The following is a 25637-nucleotide window of genomic DNA, read 5'->3' on the forward strand; positions in this document are numbered from 1 at the left end:
ACAGATACTTGGGTATAGATCTAAGTGCACTCATTGAAAGAAGAAGAAGATCCTTGTGTCGGCCATTTGCTGAGTCGAATAAATACCCTGACAGCGAGCTGAACATTACATTAATTAGAAGAGGTGTCCAGCAGCCGGCAGTTTCTTCATTTTGTTTATTTGAAGTGCTGCTTTTGATTGGATTAAGTTTCTAGTTGACTAATAGCATACGTTTTTTATCTTTCAGCATATGAATATATCATGATTAAGAAGTGTTGTTTTGTGTACATTATGGAGATGAGGAAAACAAAATAAAAAACAATGATGTAGACTGAAAGAAAAATACTTTGCTGATGAAACCTTAATGACATTTTATACCTCACGGTTTGTGCATGCAAGTCTTCCATATAGATTAGGTTGTGTCCATGTTTTAACATGATGCTGTGTATCCTTATTCTGCTGGTACTACTAATAATTAATTGTATTGTCATCCCTTAGTACCTTGTGTGTGTTTGTGTGTTGATCTGTGGATAAAGAAAGAAATACAGGACACACACAATCTCAATCCTTAAGAACCGGGCAATTATGTTGGATCATTCACTTTGAGGCAGATACACTCTAGCTTATCAGCTGGCTCAAGATCTGACCAGGTCCAAATTACAAAGAGAGAAGTATGGACCCACACATTCTCTTACATATGTGTATGTGAGAGAGAGGGAGAGAGATATAGAGAGGGAGAGAGGGAGAGAGGTGCAGAGCAGTCCGAGACTCTGCGTGACGGTGACCAGTTTTAATTCCAGCTGTAATGTGCACATTGTGCAGAAGCAAATGCTGTAATAAAGAAGCACAGACCACATCTCCCTCAAGCCCCTCCCACTTGTATCTCTCAAATTCAACATCATTGCATGTGAAGCCTAATCCTATGACAGCCCTCACCATAACTTAAGCCCCACCTGTCACTTCATATTATAATACTGGCCGTAATGCTGTCCTGTTGTGTGTGACCCAGTGGTTACCGGCCTCTCCTCCTGTTCTCGTGAATAATGAAAGATGCCTGGCGTCACACTGAATGTACTGTTGCTTCCAGGCCAGCTTGCCTGTCTCCCAGGTGCTGCTGTCATTGCTGCTGTTCTGCACATGGTTGGCTGCTAGAAGCCGGCCGCCCTCGTATCACTTTACCTTCCCGCCCAGAATCCAAATCTTAAAGCAAGTCTGCCTATTGAGTGTGGAGAATAAACACGTCCTGCATGTTATTTCTTAATTGCACAAGAGCATATTTATTTTTTTCAAGTACTGGGTTTGTAAGCTTTTTATTCTATGATATATTCTTTGGTGTTCATGCTACCACCACAACCTGCCAACTCTGTAGTGGCTTGTCCTCCAGGAATATCTTGCTCTGCTAATGCAATATTCATACTGTGCAATTAAGTGCTATTATGCTCTGCTTTCAGTTATTTATATTCCATTATATTGTACAACCAATTTATAAGCATTCACAATAGTATTTTGCAGTGATATTTAACATGCATGAGTTTCAGCTGTTTGATGTAATTTGTCTTTTGTGGCTCAATCTGATTCAGTTTTTGCTCATGTGTCATTTCTTTCAGGCCTATGGCTCCGGTTGCGATGTAGTGATCTTGGCCAGTGACTTTGAGTGTGTGCAGATTATCCCTGGAGCTCAGAATGGAAACATACAGGTGGGCTGCGTGGAGTGCTCCCACCAGCTTGGCAGGGTAAGTGTTGACTGCACCCTCCCACTCTTAGATTTCATGTTTCCATGTGGCCAGGAAGCGTGATCAGTTATGCTTTTCATAACGAAGGGCATTTAGGCCCACGTTCACTCCTGTCTTGTATGGCCATGCTCTCCTCTCTCTGCTGTCCTGATTTCCTGCACCACTCACCCCTCTCCTATGGGAATGACTGTGCAGAAGCACTGATGGGGTGAGTAATGTTGTGATGATGAACACATCTATTTATTTTTAGATCGCTGCGTCCTATGGAAACACAGTCTGCATCTTTGAACCTCTTTCCACCAACCAAAACAAACGGCATAAGGTGAGCATGAGTGTCAGTATTCTAGACATGCTGTATGTGGAGGTTTAAATCAATACCCAGTGAGTGTAATCACACTGCCAGTAACATTGCATGGGTTGTGTTGCTCTTCTGTCGCTAACAGCAGCTTAACTATCAGTGGCAAAAGACAGGACAGTTCTTCCTCGATGCCATCACCTACAACCTGGCCTGGGACCCACAAGGTACGCTCGTGCTTTCTATGTTCACTGACTGTCCGACTAAATCAATCCCGGCTACGCACAGCTCCTACTCACAGCTCCCACTCACAGGCCTCTTCGGTTTGTCTGGGATGACGTGTGTTATGTAAGAGTCCCGGTGTGCATGTGGCTCTCTGTACTGTAGTATTCGGTGTGGGACATGAGGTGTGTAAGGTAATGCTTTTGTGTCCTCAGGGAACCGTATCCTAGCAGCAACCGAGCGGCTCCAACTGTGGGCTCCTCCGCTGGCAGATGTCCTGATAGAGGAGGAAGATGGGCAGTTGAATGAGGACAAGCCCCACCCTGTCCTTAATGACTGGAACTGTGTCTGGCAGTGCAAGTACGTTTTTGCTTTTGTGCATACTGGAAAAGCATCCGACACAGTTGCCATGTAAATAAAGCCCTTGCGGCTTCACAGTTATGTACATCAGATCAGAATCGAATCCTAAGAGCCCAGTCCTGTTACACAGAGGAAGCTTTAGAGAAGATGGTCACTTTGTGATGTCTGTCAAGCATTGATATCCTGACAACTAGCTAACCAGGAAATAGATTAGACCTGTGTGTCTTCATTGTTTTCATTCCTTCCTCTCTCAACTCTCGCTCTTTGTCTTGTAAATAAGAAGTTAGAAAAAGCTTTCTGTCACCAGGTGTGTCAGAGGATTTTAGAATTTTTTTTGAAAAATTGCTCATCCTTGAAAATATTTATTATATATATATTTATTTTTTTATTTAAATTTTGAATTTTTGAGGAAACAATACGTTCTGTTCACTGCTTTTTCACTTTGGCTTGTTGAAAGTGAAAGAGGAACAGAAAGTTTCTGTCTTTCTCTGAAAGCTAACTTCACCTTTTGTCCTTATGCTATACAGAGTTAATCTCTTTCCTGTGCACACAAATGTCATCTTAAATTTTTCTTCTTGAAGCTTGTAGAATTGCTAAATTTGACTAATAACAACCTATAGATTGTAACTGATTATCCAAACACATCTGCACACAGCCTGACAAGCAAGGTGTGTATGTATTATTGTGAGCCATTCTTTTGAGTCTGTGTCCTGTGCTTTAACCTGTGTAAACAGACATGTGATACCTGACTGATAATTGCCAACTGATGACACATGTTCATGCTCAGGAAAGCACCTAGAATGGGGAAATGCTCTCTTGGAAATTTACAAGCTGTCACGCACAAAGTAACAGAGTTTCTTTTGGAGAAGTGAATATAGCTGCTATATTGGTTAATGCTTTTGTTTCTCTCAGAACTGCTGCATCTGTTCACATTGCAAAGTGGTCTCCTGATGGCGAGTATATTGCAACAGTTGGGAAGGTATGATTCACGTTACAAGCTTTCTGAACATTTATTTTAGGGTAACGCCTTTGTTGATGTTTGCATATAATGTATGCTCACTCATATCTGTTTGCACATGCAGGATGACTGTTTACTTAAGGTCTGGTATCCCACCACGGGCTGGCGATCTGCTGTTGTGGTCCACGACCCCTTCGATAAAAAGCCTCCTCCTGTCAACTTCTCCTTTGTTTACCTGGCGCATCCTCGCTCGGTCACTGGTATGTCCTGGAGGAAGACCAGCAAGTTCATGCCCAAGTAAGAAAAGAGGCGGCCAGCAACTCCCTTTAGTACGAGCTTGTTGTAATCTTAAACATGACATTGTTTTTGACTGAGTCATGTGTTAATGAAGTGTTAGTGAGGCCTGTTTCTAATAAGAAGACATACATTTGTATTCAGCGCAGCCATAAAGACAATTAAATCAGTTAGTCCACCCTGGTTATGTACTCTCATGAGAATCTGGAGCTGTTAAATTTCATTCCTCCCACCTGCACTCCCACTTTACACTTGTTTTTCTTTCTAGTGTATAATTAATAATGTCCACAGTGAGGATTTATGTATTCATTGTTTTTTGATGGTGTAGATACCAGTGATATATATATGTTTAGAATTACAATGACTTACATTTTTTCTATAATATAAATGGTTTATTTCCATAATATGCAGTAATGTATTTTAGGGTACGTCGTTACTGATCGTTAAATTGTTTGTTTTCTCCTGCTCTAGGGGATCAGTGTGCAATGTGCTGCTGACGTCCTGCGAGGATGGTGTGTGTAGAATGTGGTCAGAGACCCTGCTTCCAGAAGACACCCTGCTCGGGGGACAGATCTCCGAGAACTCGCACTCCTTCAGCTCCAGCCTACCAGGCTTGGCAGGCAATAAAGACAAGATCCAGCATGCTTTAGAGGTGCACTTACTTTGATCATGGAAGGAAATATAGTAAATATACTAAATCTGATCAGAAATACTAAAAACCTGTGTTCATGTGCTTTGCTTGATTAGTCAATCCACCATCTGAAGCACCTGCGCCGCGGTCGACGACGGTCCTCTGCCCTGGTGGCACATAGTGAGCTGCTGCCCTCTCAGCTCGGCACGCAGGACACTCACACTCACCGCCACATCGCTCATCACGCCAATGCCCTGTGTCACTTTCACATCTCAGCCAGTATTAACCCCAACACAGGTACGACGTCTTGGTTGGAACTTACTCCAAAGCATGTGTGTGTTTCTTCACCATACATCCATACATATTGATCATCTATGGTTGCTCTATAAGGTCTTTAATAATATTGTTTTGTAGTAATGATTATCAATGTCCAAATTAATGATGCAGCAGAAATAGCTTCTTATCCATAAATCTTTTCCTCCTCCTACCTCCCTCTTCCTCCATCAGATATCCCAGCAGTGCTGGCCGACTCGGCAGTGTTCAACCCAGACGATGGCTCCGGTGGCGGCGGCTTCGTGGTTCACTGGCTCAACAATAAGGACCTTAGCTTCACCACTTCCATGGACCTCTTTATGCTGCAGCTCCGTAAGCTCTCTGAACAGCAGATGGACCAAACTACTGAGGATCCCCTGGACCCTGAGGGATCCCATTTGAAGTTTGACTTTGGTAGGTCCCTCAACCAGGCCAACACTCATTTATTAAACACATTTCTACAATACAATAATAATAATATGATTTTTTTTTTATTCTAGACCTAGACGACATGTCTGATAAAGCCTCCTCAGAACAAGGCGAAGATGTTGAGCCAGGTGAGCAGGGAAGCACCAAGGCGTCCTCCCCGGGATCCAGCTCCAGTATGCCTTTACCCTCCATGTTGCTAGAGAGGAAGATGGAGACTTTGATCACAGAGTGGAACAAGAGCCCAGACATGCTGTTCACCATACACCCTACCGATGGATCTTTCCTGGTTTGGCATGTAAAGTACTTGGACGAATTCAATCAGGGCATCTTCAGACAGGTTCAGGTGAGCGCAAAAATCTGAAAACTTCTTTACACCCTGCGTAAAGATTCTCTACGTTCATACACACAGTGGCAGTACTGTAGCCAAATATAAGGTGAGGTAGCACTTCTCAAGCCATATGTAAGACTTATAGATAAAGGTTTAACTGGCAGAATGTGACTCCTGTGATACAGTCACTCCACCTACAGTTGTAAGTTGTGTTACAGAATTAAGCATCTTCACTCACAGCCAACCGACCTATGGCTGAGGACAGGCAATGGCTGCGGAGCTCACTTTAACGAGACAAAAGACCATTTTAAATTTAGCCTGTAATAAAGTTGTTCACAGAATTACCATCAATTAACGACAGGCGATATTAGCTACCGCAGTCGATGTAAGTCATCATCTTTGGAAAGCGACAACTGGCAAAATCTAGCTTCTACTAGAATGTTTTGTACATGTTGTGATCCTCACTGATGAAAAAGCAGGAGGAGAGATAACGACTTCATTTATTTTGCCAACCTCAGGCTGAACTCACAAGTCGCTCACTAGGGCGTCCTAATCATTTTCCAGACCGTAGATCCGGGCTCTGAAAAGGACTCTATAGGTCTATACAGGTCTCTTTAGGTCTGACAGGCTGCAGAGAACATCTGTCTGTTCCTTATGGTTTTCATTTCCTCCAACTCTCCCACCAGGTGTCCTTCTCTTCCCGTATTCCAGTGGCATTTCCTACAGGCGATGCCAACTCGCTGAGTAAAAACATCCTGATGTACGCGTGCACTTGGACTGAGGGTGACAGTGCCGGGGCAGCGGACCAGGGGAGGATGGTTCAACGTGTCGCCCACTCTGCATCAGTGTCGGCCGGCCTGGGTTCACAGTCCCTGGCTAACACTCTCAACCCTCGCCCTGGCATCAGCCCCGCTGTCATGATGGTCTCCAAGCATGTTGATGGATCTCTCAACCAGGTAAAGGATTGTTAGAAACAAAGTTTGACTTTTCGTAATGTAATGTTTTTATAACAAGTTGTTCAAAAAACCTTGTATTTCTGTAACGTTCTTGGCGCCTTCTCTCTGCAGTGGGCAGTGACATTTGCAGAGTGCTCTGCCTTCTCAAACGTATTGACTGTATCTCATAAATTCCGGTACTGTGGCCACCGCTTTCATCTGAACGACCAAGCCTGCCACACAGTGCTGCCACTGCTGCTGACCTCCTCCCATCATAACGCCCTGCTCACGCCTCCCTCAGCACCTGGCAGCCTGGAGGGAGAGCAGCCTCCTACCTTTCCCATACCAAAGGGACTTCCCAGGTAAAGAATAGAGAGGAAGAAACGGCAGATAAACTTCTAGCTTGTGTCTGTTTGTGTTATGAGTACATAGCTGAAATGCCACAGATGAGTTCTGATTGTTTTTCTTGTGCATCAGTAGGAAGCAGCTTCGTAATGCAGCTACAAGGACCTTCCATGACCCTAACGCTATCTACAGTGAGCTGATCCTGTGGAGGGTGGATCATATTGGACCCCTGTCCTGCACTGGAGGTGTCTCCGAACTGGCCCGAATCAACTCCCTTCACACCTCTGCTTTCAGCAATGTTGCTTGGCTACCCACACTCGTACCCAGCTCTGTGCTCGGTAAACACATTTATTTTTAATATACCAAACTGTAATAAATACATTCATTTGCACTGCTGGACTTTCCAACAAACTTTGTGTTGTGTCGCTCAGGAACTTACTGTAACAGTGCCAGCGCCTGCTTTGTGGCATCAGATGGCAAAAATCTACGTCTCTATCAAGCGGTGGTGGATGCCAGAAAATTACTGGATGAGCTGTCAGATCCTGAAACGTCTGTGAGTGCACACACAAAAATCATGCTTTGCTCATTTGGATGTGGAATCTCTGTTCTTTGATTTTAATGCACCTGGGTGTTTAAGTCTCACACTCTAAGCCTTGAAATTAAATATCACAGGCGACCATGAATGGAGTCCAAATTGTGTTCATGGCAACCTTCAAATTATAATGTAACCGCATCATTCACAGATACTAAGTTGTTGAGGCTGGCGTTCCAATATCTAAGAGCTTTTAATACATTTATTACACTGTCTTTATTTATTTATGCTATGAATATTATATCCCCATATTTAGAAACTGGTGGGCGAAGTGTTCAACATTGTCAGCCAGCAGTCCACTGCCAGACCTGGGTGTATCATAGAGTTGGAGGTCATCACAAACCAGGTAAGGAGCTGCTTTGTTTTTAAATCCTGAAACCCTCTGATCAGCTGAGATAGTAACCTGTTGATGTCCATGTGAAACCAGTGTGGCGCCAGCACCCAGCTGCTGCATGTCTTCCAAGAGGACTTCATTCTAGGTTACAAGCCGCAGAAAGAGCCAGAAGCATTTGCACCGACCTTTCCATCTGGCGACGGTATAGAACACTATTAAATTTAAACTCTTTGTACATTTGTTTCGTGATGTGATTTCAAACCTGATTGTCCTCATAAGTAGCTAATATTGTGATTTAACTATATCCAGATTATCAACCTCCCCCATTCTCTGAGAAGTTCTTTCTGGTGATGATAGAGAAGGATCTCAACAGGAACTCTGTCCTGCAGATGTGGCACCTGCACCTGAAATCTGTGCAGGCCTGTATGGGTGAGTGGAGGTTAAACATATCTGAGCAGTTATTACCACTCTTACATTTTCAGAATGCTCCTAAATGTGAAAACTGCCTTTCAAATGAGAAAATAAACTTTTTTTTTAAATCTATATCCATCTGCTTCCAATGGGTGTAGATACACTATAATGATCCTGTCTCTCTGTGTCCAGATGAACCAAGCCCAGATTATAGCTCCCACAGTCAACTAATGGTTCCCAATCAATCCCTGAATGCCGACTCGTCTCCTGAGACCTCTCCTATCAGACCCCTGCCACGGTCATCCTCCACTGCCAACCTGCAGTCAGCCAGCAAACTCATCCTCAGCTCCAAGCTGGTGTACAGCAAGCGACTCGACCTGCCCCACGGCGTGGAGGTTACCAGGGCTACCCCCTCTGCAGGTCGGGATAGGCACACATACTATTAGAGGCATAAGTCGCCAATTTAAACAAATGGTCAAAAATATTTCCACATTTATTTTAAACGTGTTTCTGTTTTTGTTCTGCCTCCTCTTTCTGCCAGGTCACCTCAGCTCCTCCTCTATCTACCCTGTGTGTCTGGCTCCGTACCTGATTGTTACAGCCTGCTCAGATTCTCGCGTGCGGTTCTGGCACTGTGCTGTGGAGGGCGATGACGGCTATAGTGAGAATGAGCATGACAACAGGGCGTACCGCTGGGAGCCCTGGGCCCTGATGAATGAGGAGGATGATAACAACAGTGCTGTGTGTGTGTCGGGGCGGCCTGTAGCTGTGTCCTGCTCCTACATCGGCCGGGTGGCAGTGGCCTTTAAACAGCCAAGACAAGGACAGGTAGGAAATTACAGTTTATTTCTTTAATGGTGTTTTCTTTGATTTGTATGGCAATCACCATGAGGTGTAAAATTTTGCAATAAAAATGTAAATTCTGTGAATTAATACCATTTGGCTCTGTAGTCTTTACCCTGCACAAATGGATAAAAATGCCATACATCAGCATACAAATGTATATTTATGTAAAGCAGAGTGTTGAGGGGAAGTACTTGATTACATAAACACATGCATTATGCATATGATACATTGCAGCTTGTTGAGAATCTGTATAAACAGTCATTGGACTTAAGTGAAACAGAAGTGATAAAACCGGACTATCTGATCATCTAATTCCATTGCATTACGTATTTGAATCATGGAGCTGGATTGGAATGAGCTGAGTCGAGGTTTATGCAGAGCACCCTGGCTTGTGTCTGGGTTTACCACAGGGCGCTAATGATTTATTTTTATGAGCTGGTGTTTCGTGGTTGACTACTGGTTGTGACCTTTTCTAAGAGATGACATGTGTGAAGTAAACACTCCTCTTGTCCTCAGCTTCAGGGCTCCGCAAAAGACTTCTCTATGCATGTCTCCATTTACGAGTGCGAGTCCACCGGTGGATCTGAGTGGGTTTTAGAGCAAACTCTTCACCTGGATGAGTTCACAAGGAGCTCGTCAACCCTGGATCCCAGAGTCAGTGTGGACTCCAACCTGTTTGTCTACAGCAGGTCAGGATGACTAGTGTTTATATTATATATTGATTATGTATAAATATTTTTAAATATTTTATAATGGTAATAATGATGTTTTCCACACCAGGTCCGACCTGTACATGACCAGAGACCATAGCTCCCCCAACATAAAGCACTATGTTCATCTGGACTGGCTGTCGAAGGAGGATGGATCTCACATCCTCACGGTGGGGGTTGGATCCAACATTCTCATGTATGGCCGTATTTCTGGCATGGTTAACGAGCAGACTTACAGCAAGGAGGGAGTGGCTGTCATTACCCTGCCTCTAGGGGGCAGTATCAAACAGGGAATCCGCTCACGCTGGATCCTGCTTCGGTCTGTGGACCTCCTGTCCTCAGTGGATGGCACACCATCTCTGCCCGTCTCCCTGTCCTGGGTAAGGGACGGCATCCTAGTTGTGGGCATGGATTGTGAGATGCATGTGTATGCCCAGTGGCATCAGGACAAGAAGCCTGGTGAGGGAGACGAGGGCAACCTCTCATCGGCCGACATTGCTGGAGGTCAAACCACCGGTTCCTCCTCAGTCTTTGAAGGGAGAACCAGGTCCAAGAGTGTGTTTGAAGGAAACACTGCAGTGGACGAGGCTCTTCGTGCACCGGCTGGACTTCAGGAGGGGGGACTGTTTGAGGCTGCCCACTCCTTATCTCCAACTCTACCCCAGTACCATCCAACACAGCTGCTAGAACTCATGGATCTGGGCAAGGTTCGCCGTGCCAAGGTGAGTTTTCCTGTGACTACCAATCAGTAATATGCCAAGTGTAGAGGGTAATAGTAAAGTGAAGTCTAATCTGAAGTAGAATAACCAAAAGAGACAGATGCCGACAAAAACTCTTGTGTTTGATGTTGGACATGTGGTGATCTAGCTCATCTAATCTACATTGTTGTATACACTGTATAACCAATTGCTGCTCTATATATAGGCCATCCTTGCTCACCTGGTTAAGTGCATTGCCGGGGAAGTTGCTGTGGTGAGGGATGTGGAGGCCGGTGAGGGCGGGGCCAGGAGACATCTGTCACGAACCATCAGTGTGACCGGCAGCACAGCGAAAGACACCATTGTTGCAGGCCGTGACGGAGGCAGGGACTACACCGAGATTAACTCCATCCCTCCACTGCCCCTTTACGCCCTCATGCTGGCTGATCTAGACACCTCCTATAAGGGAGCGGAAGAGGCTGCTAAGGGAGCCAAAGTGGGGGATGGCGATGGAGGGCAGACGTCCACAGAGGACCAGTATGCTGACCTCTTCGGGGTTGGTAGTTGAGCCAACTTGGTTTTTGTTTGTCAATGGTCTAGTTCACTGCTACTTATAACTAATGTTCTATTGTGTTATCAGGTGCAAGCGGTCACCACAGATGACTTTGTAAACTTTGCCTCAGAAAAACCAGATAAGAAGTCCAGAGTTATTAACCTCTCTCAATATGGACCCACCTACTTTGGACCAGAACACGCCCAGGTATCACTTTACAGTTTCACTCTTCTGGCCTATCATTGATAAGACCCTAAAATATACATTGATTTTCGTTTTATAAATATATAAAAGTAAATAAATAGAATGGAAGAAAGAGAATAATGATGGTGTTATACAAAATAATAACCATATAACAAGTTGTTAACAATGCTGTGGTATTCTTGAGTTTTTAATTTCTGAAAGGACAGTAATCGGGAGGAAACAGTAAAAGTAATGATCATGTAGTGATTAAAGATACATGTAATGGCTCACATTGTAAAATCCATCAGTCTCTATCATTGTGTAACTTTAGGCCTTACTTACAATTGTCCTTTGTGTGTCCAGGTATTGTCCAGTCACCTCATGCACTCCAGCCTACCGGGGCTGACCAGACTCGAGCAGATGTTCCTGGTGGCCTTGGCTGACACTGTTGCAACCACCAGTGCTGAGGTCACGAGTTCCACTGATCAGCAGTACACAGGTCAGTGTAGATGGTTGCGTGTTAGAATCAGGTCAAACCACAGTGAATACACTCTTCCCTATATTGTCTCAAGGCATTGAAATAAGTTTTAATGATCAGCATTTTCTTTATCTTTTGTTATGTCTGACGCTAGATCCTCTTTTCGGTTCTCTCTGAATTACACATCAAAGTATGAAGTTAGCTGATCACGTTCCCTGATTCCCACAGTGTGTTCTTAAAAAAAACAAAACATGGGTGACAGTCACCTATGGCAATTTAAGTTTGTACATTTTGTTGTGACATCAATTTATTCAAGTTTTTTTATGTAAATAGCTAGATAGGTTTATTTTCATAATCCATTGAAATGTCTGATCTGAGAGAGCCAGTGGGTGGAGGAGGGTGGAGTAGGGTCTGTTATATATGTCGGTGCTTTCATGTATGAGAATCCTCCTCAGCGAAGTCTCCTCCAGTGAGACACTGACCTGTGTCTCTCATCTGCCAGGGCTTTTACTTTTGTGGATGAATTAGGTGTCACCTTGTTTTGTATGTACAGAAAGATACAAGATGCAACCATACCTGCTGAATAGGCTGTAATTGGGCGAGTTTACATGCTCTAATGTCCACCAGTCTGTTTCCCTTTGTTTGAGATAATATTGTATTAAAGTTGACGAGAGGTTATAGACAAAAAGAAAAACTCAGCATAATTTTTCTTGATTGTGTGTTCCTGGACATGGTTCATCTCCAGCCATCAAACCTTCATTAACATAAACAGCAGTGCTTAGGCGGTTCCTCTTTAACTGCATATAAACAAGACTCTGCACGTTTTCCCATTATCCTTGTCTTTTTTTTTTTCTTCAAATTTTCCATCTTATTTTATTTAGTCTTTTGAGAGGTAGACATTAGCAGGTTGTTCCAGGGCTAAGTAAGCACAGGGGGGGTAAGAAGGTTCAGGGACAAGAGACACAGGATTCAATGAACTCAAGTGATACTTGGGTTGTACAGGTCTGTGCTTTCTGGCTGACATTTAATTGTGTTCTCTGTGGACCACCATTGACAAAGCTGACAGTTCCCCCTGGTTGTGTGTTTGTATAGGTGGTGAGGCTCTGGACGAGTGTGGGCTGAGGTTCATGCTGGCCATGCGTCTCCATACCTGCCTGCTCACCTCTCTGCCCCCTTTGTACCGCATGCAGCTGCTCCACCAGGGTAAAGCTCGCTGCTCACTGTACTGCTGGTTTGACACATAAATGAAAAATATGAAATATAGATTTCTGAACTTCAGATATCTCAATTTCCCTTCACCTGTGTCTGTCATCATGCCAGGTCTATCAACGTGTCACTTTGCATGGGCCTTCCACTCCGAAGCGGAAGAGGAGCTGCTCAACATGATCCCGGCCATGCAGAGAGGAGACCCACAGTGGTCTGAGCTCAGAGCTGTTGGAGTGGGTTGGTGGATACGCAACATCAACACCCTGCGGAAAATGGTGGAAAAGGTATCGAAACAAATTCACATTTATTCATACAAGGTTCACGCAAAAACACGCACCAAATTAGCATGTCTTGACAAATAAATTAAAGCAGAGGATTCAGATCAGTTGTTCCTGTCATTTGAACTGCTCTTGCTGTTCTACCTGCACTGTCTGCAAAATTCAAAGTCAGTGATACATTTATTGTATCCGCAGACATTTGCTATTCTCTCTTTTAAGTTCATCATATTCATTTCCAAAAGTGAACATTTAGAATTAGTGGGAAGCAGCTGAGAAGCTGATATCGGAAGATCTCTACTCGATTCTTATTTTGTCTTTGAAGTGCAATTAAATTTATTTGATCCAATAACGGAAATGACTGATTCAGTTACGCTGTTTGTGTGTAATCAGATCGGTAAAGCTGCCTTCCAGAGACACAATGACCCTTTAGATGCTGCTCTGTTCTACTTGGCCACGAAGAAGAAAGCTGTCCTGTGGGGGCTCTTCAGGTGCGACTTTGAATGAGTAATAGCGTTAAATCCCAACGAAGGCTCTAACAGAAAAATGATGGGATTCTGAACTGTGTGGTTTTCTTCTCTCAGGTCTCAGCACGACGAGAAGATGACTCAGTTCTTCAAAAACAACTTCACTGAAGATCGCTGGCGAAAGGCCGCCCTGAAAAATGCTTTCTCATTGCTGGGAAAGCAGCGCTTTGAACAGGCTGCTGCTTTCTTTCTACTGGCTGGATCCCTCAAAGACGCCATAGAGGTGGGAACAACAAACACTCACACACTTTAATAACACACAAGATACACAAACATAAATGATTTCTCTGTGCTCCAACACTAAATTTTCAGTTCACTTAGAGCGTAAACAACATGAAATAGAATATCGATTGATGGTCAGGTTCGTCTGAGTGAGAGTGAGATGACTACATCAATAACAGCAGTTATCCGTTGTTTAGAGAGCTGAATATTCCGCAGCCTTTATATCAAATGAGAGAAGTCTGAATCACACTGATAAGATGCATGAAAAGCCTTCACAGATTTCCTTGGCCTATGGTTTCTATACCACCGAGTCAAAATAGGTAGATAACCTTAAAACAATAGAAGTATGAATCTTGTTTGCTTCAATTCCATGTATTGTGTTGGTTAAAGTAAAAAATACTATGTTAAAATATGTTAGATTCTTAAACAAGAACCCTAATTACATTTCTTTTACAATCTGCAGTTTTAATCCAGTCTCACTTCTCTTCTGTTGTGCAGGTGCTGATGGAGAAAATGGACGATCTCCAGTTAGCCATGATAGTAGCCAGGTTGTATGAGGCCGACTTTGAGAACTCACCCACTTGCCAGGGCCTCCTGTATGAGAAAGTCATGGGCTGTAACAAAGATGGAAGTGGTTACCACTGCTCCAGGCTGCACCCGGACCCATTCCTCCGCAGCATAGCCTACTGGATTATGAAGGATTACACTCGAGCCCTGGACACACTGCTGGAGCGAATCCCCAAAGAGGATGATGAGAACCCTGGTCAGTTGCTTGTAGGCATTTGAGTTGGTATTACATGATGAGAGGATTAGGACCAGATCCACTGAAACCTGGCTGCTGTGTTTATTATTGTTTTGCAATTCTTAAAGACTTTTCCTCCTTGGTCTCCCTCTTCTTCACTTCTCTGTGTTAGATGAGACGGTGAAATCTTGCAACCCTGTGGTGTTTAGTTTCTATAACTACCTGAGGACACACCCACTGATAATCCGTCGCCACCTTGCCGAGGCCACAGCGACAACTGTGGGCGTCACCACAGAGAAGAGCAGCGCGGATGAGATCAACCTCATAGAGCGCAAACTGTTCTTCACTACAGCCAATGCACACTTCAAGGTGGGCTCATCAGTGATATTACAATTGGTTTCAATCAAATTCATCTGATAAAGTCAAGACCATTTTATCTACCTCTCTGCACTTGTTCCTGCCTGATTGAGGCTTTAATCATATCTAAATCTTCTGTAGGTGGGCTGCCCAGTTCTGGCTCTGGAAGTGCTATCCAAGATCCCCAAAGTTACCAAGAGATCGGGCTCCTCGCCTCTCAGCAAAGCTTCATCCAAGGGCAACTTATACTCAACCCAACCCCTGGAAAATGGCACCCAGGGCAGTTTGGACTGGAGCACACCAGGATTCCCTGCCCCTGCCTGGGGAGGAAATGATAGTGGGGGAGGATTGGACTGGAGCCAGCCTCTGGTCAAGGTGGATGACAACGACCTGAAGCTGGACTGGGAAGATGACAAGAGAGATGATGATGAAGATGATGATGATGATGATGATGGTGGCGGTCTGACAATGAAGAAACCAGAGTCTGAGTCCAAAGCAGACAGGGGTTCAGAGAGTGGAAGGCCCAAACTGAAGAGAGCAGACTCACAGGTAGGAACATTGCAAATATCTATATTTTAAATCTGCCCTGAAATGAAAGAATCTATTGCAAAGTCCATTCTACCCAAAGTACGTCTCCCTTCGACCCCTTATGGACTTGAATTGAAGCCATTTAAATGCTTAACTGTAACACCCTCTCTCATACTTCAGGGTGAGTCGGAGGTGGATGTCATTGCAGAGCAGCTGAAGTTCCGTGCCTGTCTGAAAATCCTCATGACAGAGCTGCGTACACTGGCCACAGGTTTCGAGGTGGACGGGGGAAAGCTACGTTTCCAACTCTACAATTGGCTGGAGAAGGAAATAGCAGGCATGCATATGATCTGCAACTACAAGGTAGACTTTGACAATATTGCATGTAATCTGTAGTTATTAAAAGTGAGTGACTCGTCCTGGTTGACCATCTTCCACAAATATCTTTAACAAAGGTGGAGGGACAGGAGGACGATGCAGAGGTGGAGCGGTGGGGAGAGCGCACGGCGTCAGTGGACATATCAGAAGAAGCCATGGAGCAGACGGAGGCCGGGGCCTACGAGCGCCACCAGATGGAGCGACGTCGTCTTCAGGCCAAGCAGCAGCACTCTGAGAGGCGTAAGGCGTGGCTGAGGAAGAACCAGGCCCTGCTGAGGGTGTTTCTGTCCTACTGCAGCCTCCATGGGGCCAAGGGAGGAGGAGTCACTTCTGTTCGTATGGAGCTTCTGTTCCTTCTGCAGGAGAGCCAGCAGGTACACATGCAATCAAAGATATAGATGTACACACACATCTAGTTCATGCAAAAGTATTTCTAGTCTGCAAAATCCAATCTCCCCTCTCCTGTCTCACTCTGTAGGAGACCACAGTGAAACAGCTCCAGTCTCCTCTGCCCCTGCCGACTACACTGCCTCTTCTGTCAGCTTCCATCGCTCCCACCAAGACGGTCATAGCGAATCCCGTTCTCCACCTCAGCAACCACATCCACGACATTCTCCACACCGTCAGCCTGTTGGACGGCCCGCCACATCCTGACATAATGGATGATCGGGTCAGAACTCTCATTTATATTTAGAGACACGAGATTTCTGCAGTCATGTGATGTCATTCCTTCAGAATAATAATAATAAAACGTCTGTTTCTCACCCTCAGATCAGCGCTCTACACACACTAGCAGCTTCTCTGTCTGCTTGCATCTACCAAGCATTGTGTGACAGCCACAGCTACAGGTAACTGTGTCTCAGCAGAAAGATTTGATTCACATGCCTTAAAACTAAAATGTTTTACTGCACTGTAGATGCTTTTTTGGTAGCTCAAGGGACATCCTCGTGGCGTTTTTTTCTGCGAGACGGCATTTTGTTAATTAAAGTTTTTGTTTGCTGAGCTTATCTAAAAAACAGCCTGACTCCAGCACTGAAAAGAGAAATGTATTTGTCTTCTTATTTCATTCTAGTAAAGAAAACTATCTAACTCATCACATTTCCCAAAATGTTCAATTAGTTCTGTGTGTTTGAGACTCTTGACTGACAGTACTCTTGTTGTCTTTGCAGCACTCAGACAGAGGCCAGCCAGTTTACAGGGATGGTGTACCAGGGCCTGTTGCTCAGTGAGAGGAAAAGGCTTCGCACAGAAAGCATCGAGGAACATGTAACGCCCAACTCCGCTCCTGCACAATGGCCAGGTAACAAGGCCTCTGCTTTACCAACCACGGGAATTCTTCTGGTCAAATCGAGTTATATTCTATAGTTATGGCAGAAAGTATAACAAAAGAGAAACAACTCTGCTGCTTGCTTTCGGTGCAATTCTCTCAAGAAATAGTTTTAAAGAGGTTGAAACTAAGTTCAGCACAAGTTCATATTCCCGAGTCCTCACAGGGAGCAAAGATGTACGGGTGAGCATCGGAGACATGATTGAGAGGATAAAAGGCAGAGTCTGAGGAAGAGTAGAGCAAAGCAGGCAGTCTGTGTTTATACAGAGAGGCAGATGGTGTTCTATAATAGGAGCTTCATGGCCTCTGGGAAGGAAACGGAAAGGCAGAGACAGATCACGCCATCCTGCAAATGTTGTATAAATGAATTTTGTATTGTGCAGAGATAGTGTTTTTGTTTTTCTAAATTTCATGTATTCTGCAAATTTCTGATCAATCTATGGTACAAATTCCCTTTTGTGTGTCTGTATGCGTGTCCTCTCTCTGCAGGTGTGTCGTCCCTGATTTCTCTGTTGACGTCTGCCAGGGAGGAGGGCCAGCCAAGGCTCAACGTGCTGCTGTGTGAAGCAGTCGTGGCTGTTTATCTCGCGCTGCTCATTCATGGCCTGGGTACTCACAGCAGCAATGAACTCTTCCGCCTGGCGGCACATCCCCTCAACAACCGCATGTGGGCCGCTGTCTTTGGAGGAGGGGCCAAACTCATTATTAAGCCAAAGAGGATTGAGGCCCCACCAGGTAAAACGCTGACTATATTTAGTTGTTGATTATTTATATCTTTCTTACCATCACGTCATTGTCTTTAGTCTTCTCCACGATCTACATTATCTGTCCTTATCCCTTTTATTCTGCTCTCCCTGTTGTTTTCTACTACCCCATTTTGATGGCTTTCTACCGCCTGACTTATCTCTGATCACACACATCTGAGGCAATGCTTCCATCCCTCTGGGTCTCTCTACATACTAACCCAGTTTCCACCCAGTCCTGTCCTGATGATGCTCCTAAGATGCTGCTGCTGTGTAGTTTCCTGTGTTAGTTTGCCCTCTGCCCTATGTCTCAGTGCCAGCTGATTTTGAGGCAGCCAGGCCAGAGGAGTCTCAAGACGAGACAGGAAGACCTGGGCAGAGCAGCCTCACCCCAAACCCCACTCCCATCCCCACAGAAACCAAGCGCCCCATGCGACCCCCTCCTGCCCTTTCGAGGGTGGAGGGGTTGGGCACTGTGGCACCAGCAACTAAGGCCAGCTGTGAGTAACTGGGCTGGTGGATTGCAGTGCTGGTTTGCAGGATTGCCGTGCATGGTAATTGTACAGGTTTGCATTGTTGCAAATGCTTGACCGAGACCTCTCTCCTTTGTGCAGCTGCTACTGAATGCCCATTACAAACAACAAAGCCCACTAGTGCTATGAAGACAGTCACCTGTGTTCAGTGTTAAAAGGCAACAGCTGTGTTTGCGCGCGCGTGCGTTTGTGTGCGTGTACTGCATTGCATGTCTTTGTTGTAATGTCCCCTTCTGCGCATCTCATTGTCATTTCTGCTGACCACCGAAGCAACTGCTGGGCCTAGCCAGGATTGTTCAGAGGCGAAGGCTGAGCCACCGTCTCAGACTAAGTGTGAATCTGAGACTAAAGCAGGTACCCCTTGAGAAGTTGTTACATTAGATCTGTTTTCTCCAGGTTGTAGGTTCCATTTAATATATATATATATATATATATATATATAGGATGTGAATCAGAAGTTTGCGGTAGAGGTGATAGTAGAGATGTTCTGATATCAATCCTTTAAAGTTTATGAGTTTCAGCCAGATAAAACTGCAATTTCCTTTTGGCAGGAATCATATTTTCTTCCCTGCTCCAAAACAACAGTTTCGCTGTAGCCGTCACTGTAAAGTATTGTTTTTTAGAGCAGCAATGAAAAAGTGATTTCCGGCAGTGCAACATTAACCAGAGCTAGTGTCATCAATTCGGAAATATTTTACGCTGCAAAGTTTAACCAGCAAAACGGGGAGGTGCACCGTATGCAAGTAGTGCTGCACTTAAACAGCTATTTAAAGCAAGTAACTGTTGTATATTTCTTTATTCATTTATTTAGGTTATTTTTCAGTTACGACTTTCAAACTAGATAATAAAAGATAGAAGACAGAAAGCTTCATTGTCATTGTTCAGGATACAATGAGATTAAAACTTGAAGAGGTTCTATGTTGTTCATTTTTTTAAGTAAGTATTTGTTTTAACCTGAGTCAGGCCATACAATGATGAGCAATCGTCACTTTATACAGTGATAGTATCGTGCAGCTGTTAAAATGTGATATATAAGTTGTTATTTTTCCAATTGGCCTCATATCAGATCAGTATTTGGTATCAACAGATACGTCAAATCCAGGTATTGGACTCAGTCTAGTAAAAGGAGAATGGTATCGGAACATCTCTAGTAGTAACCATATTATAGACTGATGGTAGCTTGTGTGTCTCTTGGTTCTGCTGTTTGTCAGATTTGTAGATTTGTAGAAGGTTTCCTGAGAAGCTCTGCTGTTTATTGAACTTGACACTGTTCATCCATATTCATTAGGCCCAAGCTATCTGCGCTCATATTGTATCTCGTGTGGGAGGGAGATATGAGTTGGCATTTAGGCTCTATATCACTGTAGAGACAGAGATAGTTCTTAGCCAAGCCAAGAGCCTTTTGAAGAGCTGGATGAGAGGAGGAGGGTTGAGGTCTTAAATGCCAGCCTGTTGATAGGAGTCCCTTTGCCAGATGTTAAGACTCTGCCCTTTTAAGCACTGCTGAGAACGTACATGCATGTAACAAAAAAGAAAGCCCTACACAAATGTTAACACACTGCCTCCCTGTCACGTTCAAATTGAAACAACCATTTTTAAACACAATAAATGTGTTACATTTACCCGTCTCATCATGTTTGCCTCCTTCCAGGGCTGTGGATACAAAAAAAAAATGCTTAGCACTCAACTGCTTAACAAATTCACCATTGTCTGATGTGTTCGCTGTGTGTATTTTGTGCAAGGCACTACATCAAATAGGTACTGATTCAATAATGTAATGGTCTTGTACGTGTGTGTCTAACTGCACTGTCCACTCTGGTTTGTGTCTTGTTTTGTCTGGTGCGATGCCAGAGATAGTCACCCAGGATAATGGTTCAGGTTTGTGCACAGCCTAGTGTGTCTTGCCCTGTGCCTCCATCCAAAGTGTTTGCACATTCGTTTATCTGCTTTTTTCCAAATGTGTTGATTTTCTTTCATGTGCTACGATTAATTAAAGTCAGATAACTCAAAGTTAAAGGCACCACATTTAAGGTGGGAAGATATTTGTATTTACACTTAATCTACAGTGTACTGTGCTCTGGGTGTGGATGCACCTCACTTCCTGCTGATCTGTTTCCTGACCTTCCTAAAGTGACGCAGAGTCTCTGCTCATCCTCAGCATTCGTGTTCTGCAGACTGACCTTATCAGAGTTAACTGGGTTTGAAAGGGCCTCCTCTTCATTCTTCTCCTCCTCCATCCAGCGGCTCTCCCTCAGCCCCAAGCAGAGGACTCGGACCGGTACAGGCGCAGGTTCAACATGAGGATGCTCGTTCCTGGTCGCCCCGTAAAGGAGACGCCGGTCAACCCACCCCCAGTGCCCGTAGAGAGACCCGCCTACAGGGAGAAGTTCATCCCCCCCGAGCTGAGCATGTGGGACTACTTTGTGGCCAAAGTAAAGAACTGAATGCATCCTACACTCTGTGGAATCAATTGATGATAACTGTTCATGGTCTTCAGGCTTCCTCTCTCACTCCCTGCCTTTTTAATTAGATTTTCTCCTCCATCATTACTTTCTCCCTCTCAGCCTTTCCTGCCGCTGTCAGACAGCAACGCTCTGTGTGACTCAGATGAAAGCGGCGCAGAGGAGGACGAAGATGATGATGACTGCTTCCTTTCTGACACACAGATAACGGAGCACTCCGACCCCAACTCCTACAGGTACAACCGTTGTTATTTTCATGAATATCCAGCTTTGGAACCTGTGCTTCAGAGTTTAACTTTAAGCCTGTCTGTGTGCGGTGCATAGCTGGTCCCTGATCCGCCTGGTCATGGTGAAGCTGGCTCATCACAATGTCAAGAACTTCCTCCCTCTCACCGGCCTCGACTTCACAGGTACCACTCAGCTCAGCTTTGATACTGAGCAGCTCCTTGAATTCGATAGAAAATAAAATTTAGTCTTTGTAATATATATTGTTGATAAGAACAATTGAGCCAATTTATTGGCTTGTTATTAAAAATCAGCAAATATGAGCCATTGACAGACATATCGGTATTGTTTTTTTTCAACCATTATTTTTTTAGAATAACCATTGTTGGAAAAAAATCCTTTCTGGTTCCATGTATGTTAAATAATTGGTTAGTTTTCTGGATTTAAGTTTTATGTATTTGGTAGTATAAATATATGTAAATATTAAGCCTCAATTACATTTCTTTGTCATAACAGCATCTGATGAAACTTAATTTTTACGATTTTTACTCCCTGTTATCGTATCGGCATCAGCCCCCAATAGAATCTATAGCCTATGAGCTGTAATACATATACATAAATGAACTATTAATTGGTGTTGCTGTTGACTGTATACAGTATATCTATATGAATATGTTCTTATGTCACAGACCTGCCAGTCACTTCCCCTCTAAGCAACGCTGTGCTGAAGACTTTAGAGCACTGGGAGCAGCTTCTGCAGGAGCGAATGAACAAGTTTGACGGCCCGCCTCCCAACTACATCAACACTTACCCTACTGACCTCAGCGCAGGAGGTGGCCCTGCCATTCTCCGACACAAGGCCATGCTGGAGCCAGACAACACACCATTCAAGTGAGACATGCTCGTAGATTCATATTGAGAGAACCATATACCTAATTCTAAAATACACACATCAGGCACTAGGGCTGGACGATTAAAAACATTAATAACACAACATCTTAATTTCATTTGACGTTATTACTCTTACTCCAGTACTTCTCATCATGTGATCAACATATTTCCGTCTGTATCTTTTCTGTCAGGACGAAGAACCACCAGTCGTTTCCAGCGCGACGTCTTTGGCACTTCCTGGTCAAACAGGAAGTTCTTCAGGATACTTTGATCCGTTACATCTTTACTAAAAAAAGGAAGCAGTGTGAGGTCAGTGGCCCACATTCATACAAATATATCTGCCGGTTTTCTTTCCCCAACGTCAGTGTTCATCAGCTTAGATGAGTAAACCATTGGGTTATTTAACAGTCATATTTACACCTGAGTTATTATTCATACATTTGTTTATTTTTGATCACTTCCACTAACACAGTTACTGTATTGGTCCAAGTAAAAGACTATATTCTGTTGAAAATAACATTTTACAAAGCAAGTCTGTCTCCTATAAAAACAAGAAGCTTTTGCTGGCAAACATTATTCCCACTGATTGTGATTAATGAGAAACATAAAGTCTTCAAATGAAGAAATATAATATCAGAATGTCGTGTTAGGAGATCAGGCAAGGATAATCTTTCCACTAAAGACATTTGTGTACGTCTTTGTATAAATTGAATAATTTGTATGAAATGTGTGTTTAAAAAGGAGACAATTACATTTTAATAATATCTTTGGGCCTATACAGTATATGATTTCAGTTTAATTTCCCTCCTTGTTGCACAGCATGTCTATAGTAGGTGACCCAGAGGAATGGAGAGCAGAAACCTCTATTATTCACATCTGTGTTGTTGATATTTGTATTATTGTCATAATCATTGCTTTGACTCCTGAGACATATTTATTCAAGAACAGGACTCCTCTCTGCCATCTCTGATGTCTGGAGCTATTTATTACTATGTAATTGCTTTAGTGACAGACTGATGCTGTGTCTGTCCGTCCAATATTAGAATAAACCTCGTCAGACAACTTTGGATTTAACTGTAGCTGTTGTCTCTCCATTCATCCAGCTCCATGCTGATGAGATCAATCCAGATCATTTATTTACATTTTATCACCAAGTTTACATCAGAGATCTTGTCAATGTTTTTCATTTTTTGTTTCCCTCCATGTTTTATTTTTCTGTGTTTGTGCATGTGTTGTGTGTCGTGCTGTGTTGGTGTGGTGTGTGTCTATATTGCCTCTGTGTGTGTTGTGTAGTCTGTAGAGAACCATACGGACCATATAAGCCCAAACTGCATAGCAGGAGCTAGCCGTCCCTATAAGGTAGTATCATTCACTGTACCAGCCCTGGCCCTGTCTGTCTGTCTGGAAGAGTCACTGTAAAGACAAGCTTGAAGGAGCAAGAGCATCAAACTTAAAGAAATAATAAGTGTGCACCAGCCGGACGCGGCTCAGGCTTTCAGGTTATAATTAGAGGCAGCACCGCACTGGGTGAAGCTCTTGATGTCTCCTCTCCAGCTTGGACTGAAAGTGATTGTATCTGGCATAAAGTCTATTCAAGGCGCTGACGCTTAGATCTAACGTCTGATCTTTCCCTGTCACTGGGACACTTTTAGCATCCACTCACACAACCTCCCATTCGATTCCCTCCAAAGTAACACACATCTCCCAGTGTTTCTCACTCCTTTCTCCTTTCTAGCTGGACTGTTTCTGGTGGACTGAAAAATACAAAATGAGAGAGAGTACATACAATAAACCTACTAACCTGCATGCACACTGTCGGGGCTGTGTGAGTCTTGTTAATCACTGTAGGAAACAAAAATCAATTGTCAAGTTTGATTATACTTCTCTATATGTGACTATCTCTGATCGCTCCTCTCCCCTTTCAATGTGCCTGTACTTTACACTTCTTTCATTTCAAGGGGGAGACTTGATGGCCAAAAGCAAGTGACGTATCTTGCGGCCCTGCTCCTAATAGAAGGACATGATTTAACATGAGCAGTACTAATGAGGAAAGGGCTTCTGGGCATTGATTATTCAAAGCAGATAAGATGTTTTTTCTTAAACCTGGATGTTTCTTTTTTCTTTGCTTCTCCAGGTGGAGGCAGATCTGGGGTACCCAGGAGGCAAAGCTAAAATCATTCACAAGGAGTCTGATATCATCATGGCCTTTGCCATCAACAAGGTGAGTTGTGTTTGACTTGAAAATAATGGGAAACTCTTTATTCTTAAATCCTTTTTAAAAATGTATTTCCTGGGACATTTCCTGGAAACACCTCTGTAAATTGGTACAAAGTAAAGGTTAAAGAGAAAGTACCAAATTACATAATCTATTCCAGGAACTTCCATCTGAATATACAAATGCATATCAGTTCTTTTGTAGGAACTCAAATGATAAATGATGACACTAAAGTCCACCTCTAATCTCTCTTATCTGTCCCCCCCCCTCACCGTCCTCTCCCAGGCTAACTCCAATGAGATTGTGTTGGCCTCCACTCATGATGTGCAGGAGGTGGACGTGTCCACTCTTGTTGCTGTCCAGCCTTTCACCTGGATAGGAGAGGACTTTGATAAGGAGTCCCGCAGGTCAGACTCTGGACATTTATCTTTTCAACTAATAATCATAAGAAAGGAAACTCTCTTCACCTCTGTATAAATGACCTCTACCTGACAGGCTATGATTGTGTTTTCTGCTGCAGCTCTGACGACGGTGACCATCGTTCCTCTCACACCAACATTTCCCAGGCCAGCTCGGTCCCTTTTGCCCCCCCACAGATGCAGGTCTCTGCATCTATGCCGTGGCTCGGCAGTGGACAGACCAGCATGGGAGCCAGTGTGGTACGAGCTCACTCACTGCAAATTGATAGATACAGTAGATAAGCACAAAATCCCAGATATTGAACCTGGATGTAATGGGGATGCAGTTGTTAGTAACTGCCACCAGGGGGAAACTCAGCTCTGTATGCAGCAGAGTACCTGTGGTATGACTTCAGCATTTAACTTCCTTACATTGTGGTCCACTATAGGGGCATTAGTTTTAAATAAACACCCAATAGTTCTGAATGTAAACTCTAAAGGGAGCCTCTGATTCAGGTTAAGAATGATTTCTCTCTGCGCTCTGGAACATTTCTCAAAGAAGTGTTTATTTTTAATTCTTATCATTGTTGAGCCAAACTGAAACACGACGACTAAACAGCTGTACTGCTGAGTCTATGGTGGCTGATACAGGGAGGAGGCGGGTTTTCCCCCCGGCAGAGATGGATGCACATGAACACAGATAGCAGCAGCTCTCACAGGCGACTACCCAAGGTACAGATTTGCGTCACACGTTGATGCAGCCAGGGTTCTTCATGTCCCAGCCGTGTTGATAAATGCTGAGTGTGATACACGATGGGAGTCATTCAGTTCACTATGAAGGGAGGATTCTTGGACGAGCACTGAAAGATCTCAGACGTTTGATGCCAAGATTGAAAGTCGGGGGAATCATCACTCTACCTATAGTGTTTTTGCAGTCTAGTGTAACTTTGAATGCAGCTTTTGAGAATATTGAAATAAAATG

At 43.9% G+C, this 25637-nt stretch overlaps 1 protein-coding gene across 4 annotated transcripts in view; it reads left to right on the forward strand.

Annotated features, from left to right (window-relative positions):
* dmxl2 (Dmx-like 2) overlaps positions 1 to 25637 on the forward strand; it is a 34858-nt gene that overhangs the window by 4752 nt on the left and 4469 nt on the right. Inside the window, exons 2-49 of one of the 4 annotated variants that reach the window (XM_062408912.1) lie at positions 1587 to 1712; positions 1963 to 2034; positions 2156 to 2234; positions 2445 to 2589; positions 3502 to 3568; positions 3672 to 3844; positions 4313 to 4493; positions 4589 to 4769; positions 4980 to 5198; positions 5285 to 5556; positions 6228 to 6497; positions 6609 to 6838; positions 6954 to 7159; positions 7253 to 7374; positions 7670 to 7759; positions 7841 to 7949; positions 8057 to 8176; positions 8351 to 8578; positions 8700 to 8986; positions 9521 to 9693; positions 9785 to 10436; positions 10639 to 10968; positions 11053 to 11172; positions 11512 to 11647; positions 12719 to 12829; positions 12947 to 13116; positions 13501 to 13598; positions 13692 to 13857; positions 14355 to 14619; positions 14771 to 14967; positions 15097 to 15504; positions 15664 to 15846; positions 15939 to 16235; positions 16340 to 16531; positions 16633 to 16709; positions 17031 to 17161; positions 17678 to 17923; positions 18246 to 18431; positions 18735 to 18818; positions 20706 to 20896; positions 21029 to 21162; positions 21251 to 21336; positions 21841 to 22042; positions 22234 to 22351; positions 23336 to 23401; positions 24177 to 24263; positions 24543 to 24664; positions 24778 to 24916. In XM_062408912.1, the coding sequence (XP_062264896.1) occupies positions 1587 to 1712; positions 1963 to 2034; positions 2156 to 2234; positions 2445 to 2589; positions 3502 to 3568; positions 3672 to 3844; positions 4313 to 4493; positions 4589 to 4769; positions 4980 to 5198; positions 5285 to 5556; positions 6228 to 6497; positions 6609 to 6838; positions 6954 to 7159; positions 7253 to 7374; positions 7670 to 7759; positions 7841 to 7949; positions 8057 to 8176; positions 8351 to 8578; positions 8700 to 8986; positions 9521 to 9693; positions 9785 to 10436; positions 10639 to 10968; positions 11053 to 11172; positions 11512 to 11647; positions 12719 to 12829; positions 12947 to 13116; positions 13501 to 13598; positions 13692 to 13857; positions 14355 to 14619; positions 14771 to 14967; positions 15097 to 15504; positions 15664 to 15846; positions 15939 to 16235; positions 16340 to 16531; positions 16633 to 16709; positions 17031 to 17161; positions 17678 to 17923; positions 18246 to 18431; positions 18735 to 18818; positions 20706 to 20896; positions 21029 to 21162; positions 21251 to 21336; positions 21841 to 22042; positions 22234 to 22351; positions 23336 to 23401; positions 24177 to 24263; positions 24543 to 24664; positions 24778 to 24916 (8544 nt within the window). The remainder of the gene's footprint in view (positions 1 to 1586; positions 1713 to 1962; positions 2035 to 2155; positions 2235 to 2444; positions 2590 to 3501; positions 3569 to 3671; positions 3845 to 4312; positions 4494 to 4588; positions 4770 to 4979; positions 5199 to 5284; positions 5557 to 6227; positions 6498 to 6608; positions 6839 to 6953; positions 7160 to 7252; positions 7375 to 7669; positions 7760 to 7840; positions 7950 to 8056; positions 8177 to 8350; positions 8579 to 8699; positions 8987 to 9520; positions 9694 to 9784; positions 10437 to 10638; positions 10969 to 11052; positions 11173 to 11511; positions 11648 to 12718; positions 12830 to 12946; positions 13117 to 13500; positions 13599 to 13691; positions 13858 to 14354; positions 14620 to 14770; positions 14968 to 15096; positions 15505 to 15663; positions 15847 to 15938; positions 16236 to 16339; positions 16532 to 16632; positions 16710 to 17030; positions 17162 to 17677; positions 17924 to 18245; positions 18432 to 18734; positions 18819 to 20705; positions 20897 to 21028; positions 21163 to 21250; positions 21337 to 21840; positions 22043 to 22233; positions 22352 to 23335; positions 23402 to 24176; positions 24264 to 24542; positions 24665 to 24777; positions 24917 to 25637) is intronic. The other 3 variants (XM_062408829.1, XM_062408671.1, XM_062408749.1) reach the window with 3 other exon arrangements.

This window comes from Platichthys flesus, chromosome 1, assembly GCF_949316205.1.
Source record: "Platichthys flesus chromosome 1, fPlaFle2.1, whole genome shotgun sequence".
In the NCBI taxonomy this organism is placed as follows: domain Eukaryota; kingdom Metazoa; phylum Chordata; class Actinopteri; order Pleuronectiformes; family Pleuronectidae; genus Platichthys; species Platichthys flesus.